The following is a 24,106-nucleotide window of genomic DNA, read 5'->3' as shown; positions in this document are numbered from 1 at the left end:
TCGTTCCAGCGTGCGCTCCACTGACGTCACTTCCTGCGGCGTAGCAGGAAGTGACGTCAGTGGAGCGCAGGCTAGGCTGGAACGAGGAAGAGGTGAGTGATCCCCGCCCGTTGCCTCCTACAGCTGCAGCCAGCCACGCAACTTTTTAAAGCTGGAGGGGAGCGGAGGACGGGGGACCCAGGCCTCCCCGCCGCTAGGCCCAATACCCCCTTCCTGCCCGCTATCCCCTCCAGCTCCGGCGGCCCCTCACACCCACGGGGGGGTGATTTGCTCAAAGCTTGCCTCAGACGGCAAAAAGTCTAGGGCCGGGCCTGCCGAGACCCCCACTTTTGGGCCACTTTTTGGGCCTCAAAAACTCGGCTTATACACGAGTATATACGGTAAATGTATTCTGTACAATTTTTGACTTAACAAAATAATAATTATAATAAAATGTGATTTATAAAAAAGATATTAAGGGTGAAGTATTCTGTGCAAATGCACCATTTGATATTGGAAAGAAATCTTGGAACAGAGTTTAACAATAAGAAGAAGAATCCGAAGTCTGTGTTTATACAAGACAGACCCTGCTATTTCTGCTTGCTGAAAATCATTAACTGAACATAATGCCAATCTCTCTTTCGCACAAGCAATCAAAGTCAAAATGTCACGCATTATTGTCTGAAATATTTATATTTCTGTAAAATAGGCAGGGTTAAACTAGAAACCCTTGTTAAAGTTATTGATTAAACCAGAGAATTGTTGTAAGCATGGCACAGTGTTTCTGTATCACACATTGTGCAATTCCTCAAGTTCAACAGCATTGTTTTATTGTTGTTTTAGTTTTACAGTATTTAGGCGAGAAACCAAGGGGTTAAGCAAATCTTTGCTCAGACAGTTTGTTAGTGCAATGCAATCGTAGCTGACATCTATCAGAATGGCTGTGCGGAGTAAGAGTGTGATTATGTATTTTTGTATAACATATTTCCATATATTACTTATTTCCCAAACCTAGCCACATGTCCCGCTAACAGGTCATGTAATGTTTTATAGATTAGATAAGTCATGCAGAGTGAGACTAAAGGCCCATACACACGTCGGATTTTCCCGAACGACGGGTCGTTTGAACGTCCCGTCGTTCGGGAAAATCCGACGTGTGTATGGGCCTTAAAGCGGACCCAAACCAAACATTTTTTTAATTAAAGATATTTAGTTGCACCACTCTGACACATACAAAGATAAATAAACACTCCTTCAAGCCTATGAGCATTTCAGTGCATGCTTTTCACCCTTCTCTTTTCACAGCCAGGGTTATAATGGGGGCAGCCATTAGCAATTCCTCCTTTGCCGGACACCATCTACTCCACCAGTTTGCCGGAAAAATCCAGGCAATTTGAAAGGAAGGGAGGGGTTCCTCCAATAAATGTAAAAAATTTTATATTTGTCATCATGCAGCTGAAAAAAGGCTGCTATTTATTATTATAATGTAGAAAATGGATTTTATTTCTAAAAATCTTGTATTTTTAATTTGGGTCCACTTTAAGGTATCTGTGCCCATGCGAGTCTACTTGCAGAAGGAAGGATCTCAGGGGAATTTGTTATCTGTGTGTTATGTGTGCTGCTGTTATGAGGCGCAATAGAGATTAGTCAAAAAAGACATTTTCTTTTGCTTATCTATTTGCAAAATATAAAAAGTGTGTGTGGTAAAAATCCTAAGGAAAAGGTTTCCTTTGTAAAGTGGACCACTACACCTGCTATAACAACTATTGTGGTGCACAGGAACAGGTCAGTTGGGTTCCTCAGGTCTTCTCTCGTGGGCTGCCTTTGATTTATTGCCTACCCCCAATTGGTTGGCATCTTCTACGCATGCATGAGCATGCCCACGTCACTGGGAGCGTACTGCGCATACGCAGAAGATGCCAACCCATTGGGGGTCAGCGATACTTAAGAGGCTGGCAGTAGTAACCGGAAGAAGACCGGAGCTGCAGCGAGGGACCCCAATGACCTCTAGGCACTGGAAGATGCCCCAGGTAAGTAAAGATAGATTTTACAACTCGCCTTAAGAGCTGCAGTCACTAAGCCTCCCAGAAGTATAAGGCCTTATTTCCACGAGGTGCCACGGCTTTTTCCAATTCAGCCGTGCCACCTGTGCTGCTTTGAAGCCACAGCCTGAATTAATTAGCCTGCCATGCATGGTTAAAGGGATTCCAGTGTGTGCTGCAGGAAACTGCAGCATGCCCTCCAAAATTGCACCGTAGTTTCCTCTGGTTTCCTTGTGCATCCTAAAAACATGCTAGATACTAGTTAGTTTGCTTGCTCTCATATTTGCCCTACACTGTGGCAGTTACATAAGATTATGTCTATTGTAAAGACATACATTGGTTAAGAGTGATCCGTTTTTACAGCTAAGATCTCACACAATGCTGGGAACATTCTTTCAAGATTCTGGTTAAGCTGACATCTGCAAAGATGTCCTCGGTGAAGAGTCATACAATGACTTTCCTATTCTCTTGTTTCCAATCCAAACCATTATCAGCCTGTACCAGTCACATAAAGCAGGCTGGAACCATGGATCCATGCTGCTGATGCCAAATTCTGTGTGTACCATCAGTTTGACACAGCATAAACGGACAAGAACAAGGTTTGTTTAGTGGCCAAAGGTTATAATTGTGCTGCTTTGCATTGGGCCAGTTTGAAAGCTGAGCAATCAGACCGAGAGTCATTGATTTAATTTTCCTGCAAGCCCAAACATCTACAGCAGAAGCAGAACAGTCTCAGTTACACCTTATAATTTTCTCCCATGGCCAGCAAAATGAGGGAAATCCATTGGCATATTGTTATTGGGGACCCCAACATTAGTATTGATCTTGCAAACCCACCTTGGATAGTTTTTCGCAGGGCACAGACTCTATCCAATAATTTGGTCCACAATGAATTCTTTGAGAGAGGAAAAAAAACAGATTGATTGTGATCGACGGAATTAGGACATTTGTGCGCCTGGGGCTAATTGATTATTTGGGTGCCCCGTAGGTGCTAATGCAAAATATAAGCTATTGGGAGCCATAGAAGAAACTTGGGCACCTGATAAATAGTGGGCACCGGGCCCGTCAATCCAAAATTTTTAGTTTTGAGAATTAGTGTTTCGATAAATATAGTTTAGAAATTAATTTTGAGAATCATCATAAATTATCGTCTTCTGCTTCATTATCTTAGCAATTTATTATTATTTGTATTAACATTATTTGCAGCGGAGAAGCGTTTTAGAGTTAGGTGTCAGGAAGTGGGTTTTAGGTTTAGGCATCAGGAAGAGGGGTTTTAGGGTTAGGAACTGTCACGAAGAGTTGTGAGAAAACGCAATCGCAATCGGTTTTCTGCACCGATTGTCGTTAATAGGCCAGATCAAATTTGTATGTTTAGGTAGAGCAGACTGCTGAGCCTGGGGGATCTCTGTTTCTCTTTGCAGCTGATGGAGCTGTTTTCATGAAGTATGTTTGTTCTCTGACCAGGCAAGCCAATGTTTGTGTAATTAACTTGTTCAAAAGAAGTTCCTTCAGGGACCAATGACACCTAGGTGTGAAAGCTTCCCACCAGTAAACCCAAATGGCAAAGTGTTGATGGCTTCCTTTAAGGACAGGATAAACCCAGCAGGCAATCAGACTTCTTGACTCCACTGGGGGCAGAGGGAAAATAAATGCTATGTATGATTTTTGCATGACTAAGGAATACCGTACCCAGGACAGTTATGGGAGTTATATCATTTGATTCGTGGTGTCATGCTGGACATTTTGAAACCAGTCTTGGGGGGGGGGGGGCAGGGATAAGCCAGGACAAAGTTATTAAACTTCTCAGGAACTGAGCATAGTATGGTTGTCCAGTTTGATATCCTAATTGTCATATTCTGAGGGTTACGAATCTGTCATCAGCACAAATATGGCATTTATCATTTCTGAATTACTGGGCACGAGGCATTAGTCTGGCTCTGACTAGAGCCTGTTCAATACATCTCTTTTGATACCCCCTCTTCACCAGACGTTCCATCAATTCTAACGTCTGGACCTTGATCAAACTCCCCAAAATCGGAGTTGTTCCTCTTGAGTCTAAGGAATTGGCCAAAAGGGGTGGCATCCTTTACAAGTCTGGGATGGTAGCTTTTAAAATGAAGGAGACTATTGGTGGCAGTGGCCTTCCTGTACCCCCCTGGTGGTAAGGCATTCCCCGACCACCTCAATCATGAGGTCCAGGAACTCCACCTTTGTATCCCCAAAGTTAGCGGTAAACTCCATATTGATATCATTGGAGTTAATTCATTTCATAAATTCATCAAATTCTCCCTGGCTACTATCCCAGACAATCAGGATGTCATCCACGTATCTTCTCCACATGTTTAAGGAATGCCTGAATGGATTTATAGGGGACCAAATCACCCTGTCTTCCCATGCTGACAGAAAAAAATTAGAATAAGTTGGGGCTACCGGGGTCCCCATTGCTATCCCAGAGAGCTGTCTATACCAATCACCATTACATTTAAAAGTGCTCGAGTACAAACCTTAGGCATTCACGTATGAACTTAACGTATTCTTCCCTTTTACCAAAGTTGTTCAGTACGTGGTGCATTGCGTCCAGCCCCTTCCCATGGGGGATCCTACTGTACAAACTGATAATGTCAATGGTGGCAAGGTGTAGACCACTCCGCCACTGAAAGGACTCAATCACCTGGAGGACATCAACCGTGTGCTGCAAAGGTGACTTGACAGTCCAAAGGCACAGTCTCAATCTTAAGTGTAAAAATGTAGAAAGTGTCTCAGTTAGTGAGCCCACCCCAGAAACAATTGGTCCTCCGGGGGGGTGGGGGGGAGGTTGGGTGAGCGTCACCAATGTCTTATGGAACTTAGGTAGATAATACCAAACAGGAAGCCTGGGGAACTCCACAAATAAGTCTTCTCCCTTTTTTTTGCCAAAAAACCCTATTTCACCTCTCTTCTCAACAGAGTACGGAGTTTAGCCTTGTCCTTATCAATAGGGTTCCCCCTTAACTTCTCATAAATAGTGTAGTCCCGAAGCTGCCTGCTGGCTTCGGCCACATACATAGTAGATGGTATCACCACAATGTTCCCTCCGTTATAAACAAGATCAGTGCGGGATTTCAACCAGTTAAGTGCTCGTTTTCTTCCCTTGCAGTGATCTTTGGTTGGTCTACTGGGTAAAGACATGATTTGACACTATTCAACACCTCTTTCTGGAAAATATCCAGGGGGCTCCCCGGGGAGACCTGTGGGAGAAAGCAGACCTGCGGAGGCGCACAAATTTGCTACCTACACAGGTCCCCTCCTCCCCCACCGCCTCCCCACTCTCGATGAGCAACTCCTGAGTATGGCCAGTGCCTCCTCATCCATGCATCCAACTCTAACCCCAGGTTACCAATACTTGCCCCAACCTGTTTGGTTGTTTCTATATTTTTACTGGAGTAGAACTTATGTACATTCATCTTACGCATAGTCTCAAAATTGAGACCTTTAGATAATACCGAGACACCGTCTTAAGACAATACTACCTCAGGTAAATTGACACCTTTAGAGCCCTGTGAGTGAGTTGAGTCCAAACTAGGGTAAGATGTAATAACCCCAGGGGAACATGTGGGAACCCCTACTTCTTTACCCCTTCCCAATGAACCTGCTTTCTCTTCTTGGGATTGCTTGGGTCCCCACACCCCCCCGCTTCCCTCTCCTCTTCCTTCATCTAAAGGGCTCTGCAACCCTCTCCCAGAGCCAGAACAACCACTAGCCCTGGGGTTAGACTCATCCTCAGTAAGTCCATTCTCCAACCCAGAGTCTGTGGTCCAGGTTCCACCCTTAGATTTAGGATTCTTAGGTTGAGGCTTTCTAAAACAATGTCAGAAAGAAAATGTTTATAATACATTAGCACAGCAGCATTGCATGCTATTTAGCACACAAATGCTGCACCACTGCATATAGCCTGGATTTACCTTAACAGTGACAGTAAATTGATGAGATAAGCAATTAACGGTTTAAAGTTTTGACGGGCCCAGCTGAATTGTCATATTTGTTTAGCTCTCATTGAACTTGTTATCTTTTCCTATAAAATTAGAATTCTATGACCTCTAATAAGTTATTACTGAGCGCTACACTGTTCCGAGTGCAGAGAGACTGATCTATAGTGCCCTGCATTCTTAACTTTTGAACTATCGCAAAGATTTGTAAAATTAAAATGTACTTATTAAAGTGGTCTGAAACTGACATGACATTAAATAAAAATGTGTTTTCCTACTTTTTATTACCCATTCAGTTACCATATTTGTGTTTGTGCACAAGTAATATTGTCTATTTACCAATTACAAGTTCCCGAAGTACAGTTTATCTGCTCTGAAAGCTGCCATTGCATTTTATTCATAGTTGCTTTTATTATATATTAACATCTTCTAGTGAGCTCTACTCAATGGTGTGCATGCTTGAAGTAGAGAGAGCTCCTTCTTAGCACAGCTAAGAATGTAACAACTGAGGAATGTAAACAAAAGATAATGTTATCTCCTCTTCAGATGCGGATGAAAAGCTGAAGGAGCTTTCCACCGTATAACAAAGTGCTGTGTTTAACTGTTTGAATGCTGTTCTGCTACATTTCTTGTGCAAGTAGGTTTAAGGCTGTAAGGAATATTTTAGAACAAAGAAGAAATTCTGAGTTACAGACCATTTTAATGTACATTTCTCCCAGAGTAAAATGCACTATATATGATTTCTTTCCTATGTGGCTGTCGGGTACAGTAGGTTGTGAAAATCTGACATATCTGTCAGGTTTTTTACTAGTAGATTATCTGTTAGATTCACAGGGCCAGGTTCATCAAGCATTACATTTTTTTTTCTTTTTAAACAGTTCTTACCAGCAGGGGAAACAGTTCTGCATGAGAATAAGAAAATTCTTAAATCCTACTTATTAGCAGCAGTTTAGCGTGAATTTCTAGAACTGCACTACAGTTAAGAAACGTGCAAATCCACCCCTAAACTGCCACATATTAAGAAGTGCTTAATAGCACTTCTACAGATAGTGCAGTGCAGTGTAGACTAGACATGATTGTGAAGTGTTCCTCCTCTCTGCTGCATTCTTCACTCATAGTTAGTTAGTTTAGTTTAGTTAGTTAGTTAGTTAGTTAGTTAGTTAGTTAGTTAGTTACAAAAGCACTTAGAGAACTGCAGTTGATCAGTTCAACTGCCAAAATAGTGTACAAGCAAGAAGGAAAGCTGGCTGACATCTTTGTATAGATCCTTTCCAGTGAGTGCTTTTGTAAAGAATTAAGGAAATACTGAGAATGGCCTATGAGGAAATGGACTTGTCCAAAAATCTGTCAAATCTGTCAACTTTTTACTACATACTTTAAATAACAGCAACATAGGAAAAAAAAGTAATTTATAGTATGTTTTACTCTGGAAGAAATGTACATTTTATATGTATATATTCTACATTTTAAAATTTTTTGTGAAAGTGGACTTTCAATTTTCAAAGGGAACACAGGACAGTTTGTTGTAGGCCTGGGACTGTATATATACACACAGAGCCGGTTCCCTCATGAAGCAAGGTGAAACACTTGCATGGGGCGCAGAGATTACAGGGGCGGCATGTGTGTACTGTGTATTTACATTTACAGCATGCAGTCAGAGAGTCAGAGTAGGAGGGGAAGCAAGAGGAGAGCGAGGGAGATGAAGAGGTTATCATTGGGGAAAAGCAGCTTGTTGTGCTGTATAAGGAGTCTGACATTGAGTGAGGAGGGGGGAGGCAGGAGAGCAGCAGTGTTACATTTGACTTGCACAGCAGAAGGAAGGAGGTAGCACCACTGTCCTGACGGCGGAGGAATGGAGGATGGCCGACTTGCTAAGGGTGAGCAGTCCGTTTGCCACAGACTTCCAGACAGCCAGGCAGTGTGTTATTGTGTTGAGCTGTAGCATGTCAGGCCTCAGTATGCTCCCTGACAGACTGAGAACATTAAATGAAGCAGAATAAATTGTTGGGTGCAGTTCAATCATTCCAAATGTCCAAATTGAGGGGGGGGGGGGGGGGGATTTTCACACGTTTGCCTCAGGCAGCAAAAAGTCTAGATCTGGCCCCCCTGTATACACATCTTTATCTCCCCGTGTTAAAGGACAACTGAAGTGAGAGGGATAGTGGAACCTTCCATATTTATTTCCTTTTAAGCAATGCCAGTTTCCAGGCTTTTCTTTTTGTTCCTCTGACTCTGATGTTTAGCTGTAGAGTAGACCCTGAACAAGCATGCAGCAGATCAGATGGGTCTGACATGACCTTTTTTATCTCTTTCCTGCTCTCAGAAGCCATTTTCTGCTAGGAAAGTGTTTTATAGTAATTATCAGTGAAGGTCACACTGTAGTCTGACCCAGTCCTGACTCACATAGGAACTGCCACTCACATATCTGATGTTTAACTCTTTCAGGCAGAAAAGAAAAATAGGAACACAGCATATTTATTTGTGTGCTAGGCACTGTACATACAGGTCTATCTCATCATGTCACATGTCGCCTCGGGGATCCTTTAAGAGGAAATAAATATGGCAGCCTCCATATTTTTCTCACTACAGTTGTCCTTTAAATAGCACTTCACAGTCCCTTAAAAATAATGTTTCTCTTCAAAATATCATCATATTTGTTCACCTTTTTACGCTGATATGGATTTTGCCATTTTCAAAGGTATGAAACCAGCCCTGCATCAGAAGTGCCCACTGTACTCCAAAAGAGGCAAGCAAGAAGTTAAAGGCCACGCTTCCAAATCCATATAACTTTAGGAAGGTCATCAGAAATCCAAAGCCAACAAAGATCATGACATGGACATCTTGAAAACCTAAGAAGAAACAAAATATTAATAGTTAGAGTTTGGGTTAGATCTTTTACCACAGTGAAACATGCCAGATTAGTGTCCAACTTTCCATGCACCATATTATGACAACTGAAGTGAGAGGGATAATGCAGGCTGCCATATTTATTTCCTTTTAAGCAATACCAGTTGCCTGGCAGTCCTGCTGATCCTCTGCCTCTAATACTTTCAGCCAAAGACCCTGAGGGCTCAAACCCACTAGAGAGATTTTCTGAGCGTTTTGGGAGCGATTCAAACCGCTAGCGATTTCCCTAAACGCTCAGCTAATGTTAATGGAAGGGCCGAATTCCACTGGAGCGATTGCGATTACCAAATCGTAAAACGCAGGACATGCAGCATTTTTCGCATTTAGCGTTAGCAATTAGCGTTAGCGGTTTTGCAATGTAAAGTATATAAACGCTGGCGTAATCGTTCATCAAAACCTGCACCGAGCGATTTTGCAAGCGTTTTGAAGTTACTGCACACTGTAACAAAATTAAAATTAATTGAAAGGACCAATCAGAATTAAAAACGCTAATCGCTACACAACCGCTGGCAAATTGAATACACTTTTTAAAATCGCTACTGAAAACGCTCATGAAATCGCTTCGCTTGCAAACTGCTCATACAAAATGCTAGCGATTGCGATTAGCGATAGCGTTTTGTAGTGGGTTCTAGGCCTGAACAAGCATGCAGCAGATCAGATGTTTCTGGTGTTACTTAGAGATGTCGCAAACCTCCGATTCTTCCGCAAAAGGTTCGCAAACCGGCGAACTTTGCAAACCGCCATAGACTTCAATGGGCAGGCGAACTTCAAAAACTTAAAACTTTAATTCTGGCCAGAAAAGTGATGGGAAATATGTTTCAAGGGGTCTAACACCTGGAAAAATCTGGATTTGACGCACAGCAGGGTTTAGGTTCAGAAATCACATTTTATTATTTAGGATAAGAGAAAAGCGGCCCATTAATTAAGCACCAACCAGCTGAATAGTATATATGATCACAAAAATCTTTATTTATAACACATGATAGAGCCACAACATATAATTCATATGCAGTATATAGAACAATAAATGATGATATACCCATATGCTTATACCAACACAAAAATAAAAACACATATTCACACAGCCAAGCCATCTGGTAACGATTGCACATCCCCTAAATAGTGAACTAATCAATAAATAAATCTATCTCCACTCAGGGTTCAGATAAAACCCTTGAAGTGGAGGAACCCGGGTTCAGTATAAAGTGCAGTGCATAAATAAGTGAAAAACATCAATTCATATAATTCATATTGCAATTTGCAAATACCTAAATTCATGTGATAACAACCTAATACTGAGCAGAGCAGCCCATAGATAAAGTGCGTAGAGTGAGTGACAGAGAGAAAAGTGTCAGAAAAAATATTTATACTTAGACCAGGTCTAAGTGAACTGGGAGCGCAGGGTGGCTAGGCAGGCAGAGGTTCCCCTCAGAGTAAAGTCCCACTAGTTCCGCGGATCGCAATCCGCTTTCTCAAACTCTCCTTGGCAACTGATAATGTTAAAAAGGAAATAAATATGGCAGCCTCCATATTCTTCTCACTTCAGTTGTCCTTTAAATGTTGTCAAAGAATTTCAAAGCTTTTTTATAAATATTTTTGCCTCTACATCATTTGTACATTTGAACTGTAGATTCCTTTGCACAGTTTATCTAACACAAGGTCAAACAGGTATAAAAAACATTTATCTAAAACAGGGTCAAACAGGTCTTCTGTAGTTTTAATAGGGATCAGTAGACAAAATCTGCAAAGCTAAATTTAAAGAGAGCGAGGGCTATGGAGGCTGATATGTATTTCCTTTTAAATAATGCAAGTTGCCTGGCTGCCTTCTTGATCCTGTATCACTGAAGCTACATACTCACCACACAACGGAGGAAGATGGATCCAGCGGCATCCCCAACATGACGAGCGTTCCACAATCCATCTTCCGTCCGGCAGGTACTCGCGACGTCACACGACGGCACACGGTGTGAACGGTTATTGTAAAGGTTAATATTGTACACATTTGTACATCATTTTTCATTACTGCTATTGCAAAGTTTTACATTTTGGACTTTTCCACTTAAAGCATACCTAAAGTGAGATGTGCCATTATGAGATAAACATATAAAGCATTATTCCTACAAAGATATTCTCATAAGTTTCTTTCGGTTTTCCCGCTACAGCACGAGTTAAAAAGCTTGAGTTGTTATCTATGCAAAAGAGCTTGTCCACAGCTTATCAAAACAATGAATACAAGTCAGCACAGCTGAGAAACTGTGAGATAAGGATTCAAATGAGGTTTTACTGCAGGAAAGTTCAAAGGGTCATTATTTCTGCAGCATTTTTAGCTAACCAAAGCTTGTGGATTCTAAAGGGCAGCAGTGACAGCCTGATGCAATCTTAAAAATAAAGATATAAAACAGAAAATAAAAATATGAAACTCTTTTCTATACTGCTAATGTTCTATTTATCATCCATAATACATATACAATTCATTATCTCATAAGTTTATTTTCACATCAGGTTCACTTTAGCTGTGCATTACTACTGATACTGTAAAGGTTATTATTGTGCACCTTTGTACATAAGAGTGTATGATCACATCTTGCACACATTGAACCTTACGAAGGTCACTTTGATGGTGGGGCATTGCGTCTGATATCAATGGGGCTATAGCTGTAGCTGTTACTCAAATGCGGGCATAAGCCAGACCCCAAATTAGGTGTGTGTCTGAGTTGCTACGATTATTTCACGCCGAAGGAATTTTCAACAGCAGCAGGGTGAGCCGTCATTCGGCTCGCCCTGCGTCCAACTGACCAGCGGCGTACTAACACGTACGCTGGGCCATACCATAATAACTTTTATCCTGAGTTTTCTCCAAGCAGATATTTTCATACCTTATCAATAAAATACTACCCTTTTTACCAACTTTTTTGTACTTTTTCAATTGCAAAGCACTGAAAAATTACTTTTTACATAAGATGAAAAATTATCTTCTTGGAGAAAACTAAGGAGAAAAGTTAATAGGATAAGGCCCATTGTAACCCAAACATGTTGCAATTTGCAGACTGTTAGTTAAAACATGCATGTAGTGGCAACACCAGCTTCAAAAAAAATTATTTTTGGGGGGGGGGGGAAGCTCGCAAAAGGGGCACGTTGGCTGGCTGTCCAGGTCCATTTTGGTGATCAAAATTGATGTTTGTATTGCAAGCTTTAGATTTTTTTTTGCCCAACTCAGGTGATAGAAATAAGGCAAACTAGCTCAGCAATGATAGGAACCACAAACAGAACTCGTTCTTTTGAGCAGATTGTCCAAATGATGGTGCTATTAGTGAAGAAAAGTCACCTACAGATGTACTTAGCAGGGGCGTAGCTAGAAATCACTGGGCCCCCCTGCAAAACTTTGGATGCCCCACTCCCCACCTTTATCACCCTCACCACATTACGTTCTGCACGGGTAAACTGAGAACCAATGTTATTCAGTTGGCTAGTGCACACTTGAATGTGTTTTCCCCATGCAGATGAACACTGACAGCACTGCACACATTTTCTCTATCAATTACATTAGCTCCTGTGATAAAACAGGTATGTTTTCACACATACAGACACAAATGGTGCGCAGAAAACGCATAGAGAAAACAGAAAGAGGAGTGTTCTCCCAGCCTCAGTTTATTACACTCACTCTGTCCATCTCTGATGGAGCAGAACTGGCTCTGCAGACTTTTCCAGCATCACTACAGTACTGAGCACTTGGGGTGGGGTAGAGAAGGTGGGGAATTGTACACAAGAGTCTGTTGCACACTCAATAGGGACTGTCTACAAATCTTTGTGTAGAAAATGTTTTATGATTTGTTATCAGTAGCTGAGCAGATGCAGTCATTAGAACACTTGTGCAGAGAGCAGAAAGCTTTTCTCTCTGTGCCCAGACTGTTCCCAGACTCCTCAAGCATCACTACAGTACACAGCACTTGGGGAGGGGTAGAAAGGATGGGGTAGAGCAGTGCTGTACACAAGACCCTGCTAAACACTGAATAGGGACTGTCTACAAATCTTTGTCTGCAAAACTTTGTATGATTCCTTATCAGTGATTGAGCAGGTGCAGTCATTAGAACAATTGTGCAGGGAGCAAAACGTTTTTTTTCTCTCTGTGCCCTTAGTTGTCAGTCTCTCAGGACAGGGAAAATAAACTTTTCCCCCCATGGGGCCCCCTGCGGCTTCTGGGCCCCCCTGCTGATGCATCCCTTGCAGGGTCTATTGTTTTGCCCCTGATACTTGGCTAGATTTCTGGCATGCTTAAATCCTTAATTGCTAGCAAGCCACTCCTGTGTGGACAGATCACAGACAAATCATTCCAGCCCCCAGCCTGTGTCTCATGTCTCTACAACCATGACTCTACAAGCAAAAGATTTTCCTGATTTAAAACATCCTGTCTTTAAAATACAAGCTCTAGTTCATTGGCGAATTTAAAAAAATAACAGTAAGCTTTCAGTTACAAAGCCTTCTTCACACTCTATTCCTGTTGAGTGTGAGTGACAATGTTAGAACATACAATCAGAAGGAGATAGAGAGATACATTTTTTTGCAAATATAAGTGTCATTCAGATACGTTAATTACAAAGGATCTTGCAAAGGTTGTGAGTTATTTATGCCAAATAGATAAGACCCTTGGCCTACATAGACTCAGGCTGACATGGAGAGTTTTTTACAGACCCTATCCTGTTCACTGTATGCTGCTGGCGCCTTGAAACATTTAACTGGACGTTATTGAGCAGGGGAGGCACTCAGAGGTGCACAGTGATTCTTGGAGGGGTGCAGTGCCCCAGTGTGGAGCCGCCACTGCATGCATGCAATTTTAACAAACCAATCCTTCCAACATGATGCTCTTGTTTGCATGTGTTATCGAGTGCTGAAGACCACGTGTTAGGATAATGCCATATACAGTATTGCAACCCAGAGATATGTACAGTCTCAGTTAGATGTACGAGCAATGTACTTGCATGGACGAATGTTTTGTGTTATTGGGCAGTGCAATGCACATAGGCCCATATGCAATTCACTTTTTCTCCTGGGTGATATTTTTAAATTTGTCAATAAAATGCATTTTAAGCCACCAGAAAGCAAGAAAATGCTCAAAATAATTTTGATAGTACTTTTTAATTTACTTTTTGGTACTTTTTTAGTTGAAAAGTGCTGGAAAATTATTTTAATTTGAAGATGAAAAAGGTGAAAAAGTGAATTGCATATGGCCCTGTGGGTCTGATCCAATTCACTTTTTCTCCTAGGAGATAATTTTCAGTTTCTGTTAAAAATAATTTTCCAGCACTCTGCAATTTGAAAAAGTACCAAAAAGTACAGTAGTTGAAAAAGTACTGTCAAAATTATTCTGAGTATTTTCTTGCTTGCTGGAGGCTTAAAAGGCATTTTATTGATAAGGTGTGAAAATATCACCAAGGAGAAAACTCTTAACTAGTTTATCCTAGGAAATAATTGTTTATCTTTGATTTAGCATAACTTTTCATCTTTTTGTAATTGAAAAGGTACCAAAAAGTAGGTGAAAAAGTACCATCAAAACTGTTTTAAGCATTTTTCTTGCCTGCTTGCAAATAAAAAAGGCGTTAACAAGTTTGTAAATATTACTTAGGAGAAAACTCAGGCGAAAAAGTGAATTGCATATGGATCATAGTGTGAAAGGGTTCATTGCTTGTGTAACGTGTATTATGCTATTTGTGTAACACGTGTTGCACAAACCGTGTGCATGTTGTGTGTATAACTTGTGGACGTAAATTTTCCCAGTCATTTCTGGATACCCATCCTTATGCCTTTGATTACATTCATTGTAAATTTATAAATGTTGCCCAGCTAACCTAATGCATTTTGAAATTACACTTCCCCTCTTCCCCTCCCTGTTACTCTGACATTGGTAGTTTCAAGTCTTTTTTTTAAAAAATCCAGAAAGCGAAAGAACACCCAGTTCATTTCATATACTCGAAATAGGTTTCAGGGGGAACTTTTTTTTTTTTCTTATTTGTTTTTTCATTATTATTTTTTCCCCTTCAATTCATGTATGATTAATATCAAACATTTAGCATGTAGAAATGTAGAAAAGTACTCAAGCAAGACATTGTGTGCAAGGTGAAAAGAAGGAGACTCAGGCCCTTCATGCTTTCTTGGTCTAAGTTTTGATAACAATCTAGGATGGTTATGTTAAGCACAGCAATAAGTGGTTAGATATTAAATCATTAAACAATTCAATTAGATGGAAACCCTGTTTAAAGGGTAGCAGGTGAACAGACTTACACCATGGATTCAAGGTGAAAGAAAAAAAAACCATGGGTATAGGCTGATACTATGTGGAGGGCAATGAAATGTCCATACATGTACAGCGTAGAACCTTATGTTCTGTAACTGACAATGATGCCAGCATCCACTCTTTAAACACGTGAAAATGTTCTTGTCCACTGCTGCACCAATATTTTTTTTATGCATGCCTTGTCATCACGGTGTTGCTATTGATAAAAATAGTGATATTAAAGGAAACCTAAACCGAACGCAAGAACAAGAATTTCACTTACCCGGGGCTCTTACCAGCCTCCTGCTGCCGCCCTGTGCCCGCATTGTCAATTAAAGATCCTGCAGTCCCCTACTGCATCTGCCCACTGTACGTTTCGGGCGACAGGAGTGTGATCGAGTACATGCGCGGCCAGGGTCACGCAGGCTCAGTGGCCATCGACTGCTGAAACACAAAACTTAGCCATGGCAGGGGGCTGGGCACAGAGCGGCTGCAAGGGGCTGGTAGAAAACCCCAAGTATGTGAAACTCTTTCTTTCTCTTTTTGCAGCCTGGCATGGAATGCCTCAGAGAGTGCTGGAAACCCCAGGATCAGTAGAACTGATTATGAGCTCATATAGCAGGGGTGGACCAAGGGCCATATTACCAGTCTTGAGATAACTAGGGGCCAAACTAGCAAAATTTAACACAATTTTTCTATGGGGAATAAACCATATAATAATAATATGCCATGTGTACAGTCAGCATGTCCCCTTCACTGTGCAGTGGTGGCTACTAACAAGTGGCTGCTGCTGACATAGTGGCGGCTGCAAATGAGTGACTGCTGCTCTGGCATAGTGGCTACTGCTGGCATAAGTGGCTACCCTTCACTCATCAAGTCCAGGCCTGTGTCTCTGTTCTTTCTCCCCCTCCACTGAGGCCATTTTCCGTAGTTCCATAGTAATCACTATATGACTACAAAAAATGGCTGATCTTTTCCAATGTATATTGAGTATACACTTTAGCGGCAAATTTTACGTAGTTCTATACTGATTCCTGTGGAGAGCAGAGAGGGAGGCAGAGCGGTGACACAGGTTGACCCTAAACATATGTGGCACCACAGCATTGGGCTGCATGCAATTGAAATCCCACAAGAGCTTTGCGGGCCACTGAAAAGGCTTGGCGGGCTACATTTGGCCCTTGGGACGGACTTTGGACACACCGTACATAGAGTAATAATGTACATCCAAAAGCAGAAATGGCTAGGCACCATTCCCTTAAAATATGCCTTTATTGATCTGCTAGGTAAGACATCATGGTAAACAGTGGGAATGTGTGGAGTGGCGGCCTGACAACTGTTTCTTGGTGTTACTTACCACTTTGTCATAATATGTTGGGCCTCTGACAAAGTGGTAACACCATAAAACTGCTCTCTGGACTCCACTCCACAGGCTTTTTTGGGAGACACCGCAGTTTTTGACAAGCGCAATATACCCCATAACACATAATTGGGCATTTAATATGGAAGAAGAAGTTTGATTTTAAAGGTTTTTATGCCATGTCTATGTTTGATCAGTTTTAACGAGGAATTACAGAAGTTTATTATGGCCGTCTTGAATCTGCACAGGGATTGGTTATTTAAACGAGATTTCCACTCAAAACTAGAGTTCCAATGTGGTGAGCTTCTGGGGAATGAAGGAGTTGATATGACATGAGTGGTAGCCTGGATTTGTTCACCTGCACTGGGGAAGTGTGTATGTTACAGATTACACTATGAACAGATTTACATTGTAGGTTTAATCTGAAGAGCACGGAAGGAAATTGTAGAGTGTGGAATTGATTTGAATTACACAGTAATGAGTGACAGAACTTTCATTCTACGGACCGCTGCAGTGTGACTGAGGGCATAGCAGGAGAAGGAAAGCAGTTTGCTAAGGATTGCTATTACAGGCATGGGTATAGCAATCACCCCTGTGACCCCTGCCATCGCAGGAGGTTCCTGAGGCTTTGGGGACCCCTCCTTCCCATTCTTTCCAATTGCAAGTGCAGCTAATTAGCAAAGACATCTCCCCATTTATTAAAAAAAATGTGCAGGAGCGTGTGTAATTTTTTCCTGCTTCCAGACGCTGTTTCACAGCAGAACACTCTCTGCTGCCATTCGCTGGCTCCCAATCCCGTGGGGTTCGGGTACAAAGGGGGTCCCATGCTATCATTTTTGCAGGGGGGCCCTATTAAGTCTAGTTACGCCCCTGATTACAGGACTAATAAAGAGTTAATGCAGTGACTGTAATGAGATCCCTGGGCGAGCCCTCTGGTCTAAAGGCCCAAATGAAGTCACAACCTCTACATTTTCTATAGGTATACCACTAAATACAGCCTGAGCAGCACATTTGGATATTTGAGATCTTAAATGGCCAGTGTAGAAGAAACAAACATATACTAGGTATGTAAGCTCAGATATTACAACTCATAATTTTACCACCATACTGCAGTGATATTATTAAATACATTTTAGACAATTCTGTCCTACTCTGTAAATTCTGTTACTTTATTAACCTTTTGAGTTGCATATGGATGTGCTGGATATGCTGTAACGACTGTCTATCATAATATTATGATATAGGTGTGCTGTGACCTAAAAATGTATAGAGAGTGTCAGTGAGCGTGTCAGTGTATATCATATTGTCTTACAGGGCTCCAGCCTGAAAATCAAGTACCTCTGCCTCATACCTTTAAAGTCCACTTCAAATGCAGCTGAATATGTGTGTCTTCTGATTTGATGTATGTGTGAAGATCATCTGAATGTGCTTCAGATTAATGCATAGGAATGCAAACAACCCAAATTGTCCCCATGCCACTGTCATGACTGCACCATAGCACGGAACTGTAGTAATTTTAGTAGCTGTAACAACCATCTGCCTTTTTAGTGGGAGCCACAGGGAGAGGGTGAGTGCATTACAATCCCCATAGTGAGTAAACCTGGGATAATCTGCTTTAGGCGCAATAAAATGTGGTCCAGATCTCAAGAACTCCTACTTAGCAAACAAAAGCTAAAGATGAGCTCCCCCTTTGATGAAGACAATTCCACATGTAGCCTTTCTCCCATGAGAGCTGGTTAAATCAAAGGCATATCGAGAGGGATGCAGGCATGGCTTGTGCCATGGGCACCACAGCATCATTGGCGCCAGCCATGCCTTCTTCCGTGTCTGCCTGTCACTCAAGCCTCAGATCAGATTCATTCTGTTATCTGTGGAACATGGCTACTTAACTTTTGTATGTAGGGTGCACTTGGCTTAGTGTTAGAAAAGAAGGCAGGAAGGAAATAAGAAGAGATATTTCCAAAAAAGTAACTTCAGCAATATCTAGAGCCAAAAAATATAGGCAACCATAACATGTACGTGAGAAAGGTTGCTATTTTTAGGGGGGAAGAGGACTTTGACCGGGGGGGGGGGGGGCACAATTTCAGTGTTTGCCATAGGCTCTATATTACCTAGATACGCCCCTGGGTTAAATATTAGATTATTTCTCTCCACAGGGTAGGTCGTTGCTGCACAGGGCACCAACTCAAATATCAAAATAAGATACCAGAAAATCTGAACACAATCACTTGATCCATTGACTCATCAGGGACTCGGGCAAGCATTAAAAAAACGACAACATCAAAGTAATTGACTTAGTGGAACTAATGGGAGCTTCTCGGAGGCCTTCTCTGCTCCTGAGTTTGGATGCGGAGAAGGCCTTCGACAGACTCTCTTGGCCCTTTCTCTTCTCAGTACTGGAACATCAAGGGTTCTCGGGCCCTTTCTATAATTTAATCCGCTTCTTATACTCCAATCCTACCACTACAGTCAAACTTCCTTCTGCTCCACCCTACTTTTTCCCTATTCGCAAAAGCACAAGACAGGGGTGTCCACTCTCCCCTCTAAAATTTGCTATAAGTATAGAGCCCCTGGCTTTTGCCATTCGCCAGAATCCGGACATTAAAGGGGTCACCCAGGGCCAGTGGGAACATAAAATCTCACTTTTTGCAGATGATGTCCTCCTGACCCTGGTTGAGCCCCTGACTACTCTCCCAGTCCTTCATAAAGTCCTTCTATAATATGAAGACCTATCCGGCTTTAAACCTAATCGTGATAAGACTGAGGCCTTGCCCATCAACACCCCCCCCCTCCTTTACTTACTAACCTGCAAGAGAACTATAACTATAATTTGCGAAAACAAACTTTGAAATATTTAGGTATTTTTCTATCCATTTCCTACAACTCCCTATACAAATATAACTTCCCCCCAGTTATTGCCTCAATTATTCAGGACCTCCACAAATGGACGAAATATCATATTTCCTGGATAGGACGCCTATACTCTGTAAAAATGAACATACTCCCACGCCTCCTTTGTCTCTTCGAAACCCTTCCAGTTCCTGTACCTTCCTCTCAACTTGCTACTCTACAGAAGGAAATCAGTAAATTAATTTGGAATCATAGCAAACCCAGGGTAGCAAGGTCTGTTATGATGGCTCTGAGGGACCAGGGGGGCCTAAGCCTACCCCATATTGCCCTATACTATAAAGCCGCCCACCTCCGTCAGATAACTGATTGTGTAGACTTCACAGCTAGGACTAAATGGGCCCTCATCGAAGCTACTAATCTTCTTCCCCTATCTCTAGCTTCCAACATCTGGTCCAGTAACCTCCGTCCACCCCAAGCCTCTATGGGTCTCTCTTCAACCAGGTTTATGCTACGCATATGGTTTAACATAGCTCAAGGTGCAAATTTGAAATCTCCCTACAGGCTACAACCTTTCCTAGGTAACTCCAAATTCAAACCAGGCCTAGAATATGACTTCATGAGACGATGGTACGCCAGGGGATTCTTTAGATTGCAGGACTGGCTGCAGCCTCGGTCCTCACCTTTTCTTACTTACGCCCAATTATCAGATAAATTCCCTACATCTGCAAACCTTTTTTTTAGAATACAATCAAATAATTCACTTTTTAAGATCACTTCTACCTAGTCAGATCGAGATAGGGTGTGCCACAGCCTTTGAGAACCTATGTCTGCAAAAAGGCCACCAGAAAGGTCTGATTTCTCAGATTTATATCCTCCTTTCCACAAACTCTCACTCTGGCACCCCCCATCATCCTTATATGGCCAAATGGAAATCCGCTCTGGCACGACCTATCACCAACTCTGACTGGGATTCTATTTGGCAGAATGCTAAAGACTCCTCTATGTGTGTTCAAATCAAAGAGAACATTTATAAAATCTTATTTAGGTGGTATTTAACCCCTGACCAACTATCCCGCATCTACCCAGGTTCATCTGACCTATGCTGGCGAGGTTGTGGCCTGAAAGGAACACTAGACCATGTCTTCTGGTACTGTCCTATCTTGACTCCATTTTGGCTGAGCATTCAGAAGCTAATATTTCAAATCACAGAAGTGACTATTCCCTAGACCCTCTATTTATGTTATTAGGTAAATCTTTCCCCCAAACTCATAAATTCCAGAGAATTTTAATCATACGCATACTAACAGCAGCTAGACTAACTATCTCCTCTAACTGGAAGAATATTGCACCTCCAGAACTCTCTGAAGTGATAGCTAAAGTTAAGTGGGTTCATTTAATGGAGAAACTTACTGCTTCCATGAGAGACACCGAGGAGCGTTTTGACAAGGTATGGGGTCCCTGGGAAAGCCACTTCAACCCCAGCTGACTAGCTCTTAACCCACTACCAGAACAACCCTTATACCTCTGGGCCTCATCTACTACTCAAACTGTAGTTAACCACTACATAGTTTCATCCTACCTATTTTTCAAAACGAGGAACCGACCTGATAACACAGATCCATGACAATTATACGAGTACTTATAGACCAAATCTTATACACTCCACATTACCTAAAAACTTTTTTGTTTTTCTTTTTGTGTTCTAATGTTCATAGACTGTTCTTCAGCCTTAAATATGTTATCTTTTCCCGTTCGCTATATGGGTACAAAGAAAAGAATATCTTAGTCAAGAAATGGACTGATGGTTCTCTACATATATTCTCACTGGGACAGCCTACACTCTACTGAACAAACTCTTTCGCACCTTTTTTGGTCAAAGTGTAGCACTAAACTGCTTATACTTAGTCCCATAAACTATTTTTGATCAGTCCTTGATAATAATAATGCTTGTTTCCATTTTATATCTGTTTGAATTTAATCTCAATAAAAAACAGTGTTACAAAAAAAACCCAAAAAACGACAACATCCTTTGAATATACAGTAATGCGGGCTGCTCATGTTTCTTCTATCCTTACTTAAAGGGATACTGTAGGGGGGTCGGGGGAAAATGAGCTGAACTTACCCGGGGCTTCTAACGGTCCCCCGCAGACATCCTCTGCCCGCGCAGCCACTCACCGATGCTCCGGCCCCGCCTCTGGTTCACTTCTGGAATTTCAGAGTTTAAAGTCTGAAAACCACTGCGCCTGCGTTGCCATGTCCTCGCTTCCCCTGATGTCACCAGGAGTGTACTGCGCAGACACAGACCATACTGGGCCTGTGCAGTACGCTCCTGGTGACATCAGCGGGATCGAGGACACGGAAACGCAGGAGCAGTGGTTTTCAGACTTTAAAGTCTGAAATTCCAGAAGTGAACGGGAGATGGGGCCGGAGCATCGGTGAGTGGCTGCGTGGACACAGGATTCCTGCGGGGGACCATTAGAAGCCCCGGGTAACTTCAACTCATTTTCCCCCGACCCCCCTACAGTATCCCTTTAAAGTGCTTTGAAAACTCCAATAACTGAGCAATTATACACTAGAGCAGGGATCAGGAACCTTGTTGGCTGAGAGAGCCGTAAAAGCCACATATTTTAAAATGTAATTCCGTGAGATCACACATAAACCATACAATATGGTTTAAACTTGGACAGTGCGCATGCGCAGCAGAGAGCTCATGTCCCTGTTGCAATGGTGAGGAGTATAAAGTTGATCCACTAGACAGCGGAAGTGTCAGAATCAACTTCAGCTTCTCTTGGGTTTCATCAACATCAGCAATTTCCCAGAGTGCCAGACAGGAGAAATACAGACTAACAGCTTGTACAATTAGCTGACTTGTTGGGTTGATTCACTTTGTAGGACGAGATCCCCGCACTTTGGACCAATAGGCTGCCTGTTAAGTGACAGGCAGTCTATTGGGCCAAAGTGCAGGAATCTTGTCCTACAAAGTCACTGGACCTGACAGGGTCCAGAGTGGGACAATTGGAGCAGCTGTTCATTTTGGAAGGAGCGTGAGTTAGTTAGTGGTGCATGATATAGCAGTAGCGTGGCTACTTTGAAAATTTTACTTGTGCTGCCACACTAAGCTGTGCTGCTTGAGCAGTGTAGTTTAGTGAATCAACCCCTACTGATTTGTATGTGAGCCAGATGTAGCCATCAAAAGAGCCACATCTGGCTCCCGAGCCGTAGGTTCCCTACCCCTGCACTAGAGGGTATATAAAAATTCACATTGATTGCACATTTACATTTTGGGGACTATTCACACAGGAGGCTAAAGGCTTGCTAGCACTCAGCACAAGCAGCGCAAAGGTGGTCCTCCACATGGAGTCTCATCTAAACATGGCTACGGCCATACGCAAATGAGACATGTTGATTTTTTTTGCCGCCAGGTAACACCACCATGTAGATTACAAAAACTGTCCTTGAACGCAGGCAAAAAGGCGCTTGTTATTGCCCAACAAGAGCGCAGTTCAGTCATCCATGTGAAAGGGACCTTACTGTGATGTCAATCTTTTATCGCATAAGTAAAACTAGATTTTATTTGTGGATATGAGAAACCAAGAGAGTTATTTAAAGCAGAGCCAAGATAGTAGGTCAATTTACAATATGAATGAAACTGTTTACATTTCATCATTTAACCCTTTGGGCAGGAAACAGTTTAGGCGGGGCAGTGAGAATGGTAAATTGAGTTATCTATCTTGTATTTTTATTTTTTTTAAAGGGAATATGAAATGAAAACAAACTTACAATATAATGATTTGTATGTGTTAAGTACATCTAAGAAATATAACGTTGGCAGCAGAGATATGAGTCTAATATTGCTTCCAGTACAGGAAGTTAAGAATCTCCAGTTGTTATCTATGCAAAAGAGCTTATCTGAGCTCCGCGACTTTCAAAATCACAGAGAGCTCTGTCTTCTGAAACGTATAATCTCAACTGTCTGTTGCTGTATTTTGTTTTATCTGCATAGGAAAGTTCAAAAGGTCATAAGCCTGCTCTGTGAAATCATTTAAAATGCTGAGTGTAATGTGTAAACTGCAAACAGTAGAGAATTATGCAATGTTATAAAAAACAAAATAAAAAAAAACCCAGATATAACTGAAAATAAAAATATGAGACTATGTTCTTTGCTACTAATGTTCTAATAATTATCCGTACTGCACAAACAATTCATTATATCAAAATATTTTTTTTTTCGCTTCAGTGTCACTTTAACATTTGAACAACTTTTTGACTGGCAATTGTTTATACAAAATGTCTGTGTCTACATTTATTGATTTTGAGTGAATCGATTATGAATTGGCTATTTGACATGCAAGTAAAGGGTGAAGCTGTCTTTGGGAGGGACACAAGCAACCTATATGAAGTGTATATTTTTGTGCTGGTCTGAATTCCTAGTGATTCATAGATATATAGCCTAGACTAGAGTAGAGTCATGTATTGAATGAGTAGTTGGAGTTGCTCACAGAAATAGTGGGAACCATAATCCATAAAACTTGTGTCAGAGGTGTCTATCAGCCACGCATGAGTTTTATGACCTCTAATTACTTATTAGAGAGAGTTCCATTACAGTCTAGAAAACTTCATTTACGTCATTTAGAGCCCTGAATTCTTAACTCTTATTGGCAAAAAAGAAAAACAGAACACAGGCTAGTACTAGGTAAGACTGGAAATGTTTATCTCATCACATTAAATGTCACTTCAG

The 24,106-nt window shown here is 41.7% G+C and overlaps 1 protein-coding gene across 2 annotated transcripts in view; it reads right to left on the bottom strand.

Annotated features, from left to right (window-relative positions):
• Positions 1–24,106, bottom strand: part of RHCG (Rh family C glycoprotein) — a 158,753-nt gene that overhangs the window by 75,123 nt on the left and 59,524 nt on the right. For both annotated transcript variants that reach the window (XM_068272469.1, XM_068272468.1), the window contains exon 2: positions 8,649–8,835. In XM_068272469.1, the coding sequence (XP_068128570.1) occupies positions 8,649–8,835 (187 nt within the window). The remainder of the gene's footprint in view (positions 1–8,648; positions 8,836–24,106) is intronic.

Source organism: Hyperolius riggenbachi, chromosome 3 (assembly GCF_040937935.1).
Source record: "Hyperolius riggenbachi isolate aHypRig1 chromosome 3, aHypRig1.pri, whole genome shotgun sequence".
In the NCBI taxonomy this organism is placed as follows: Eukaryota; Metazoa; Chordata; class Amphibia; order Anura; family Hyperoliidae; genus Hyperolius; species Hyperolius riggenbachi.
Note: the sequence above shows the minus strand (reverse complement) of the source record. Positions and strands in the feature narration are given on the sequence as shown.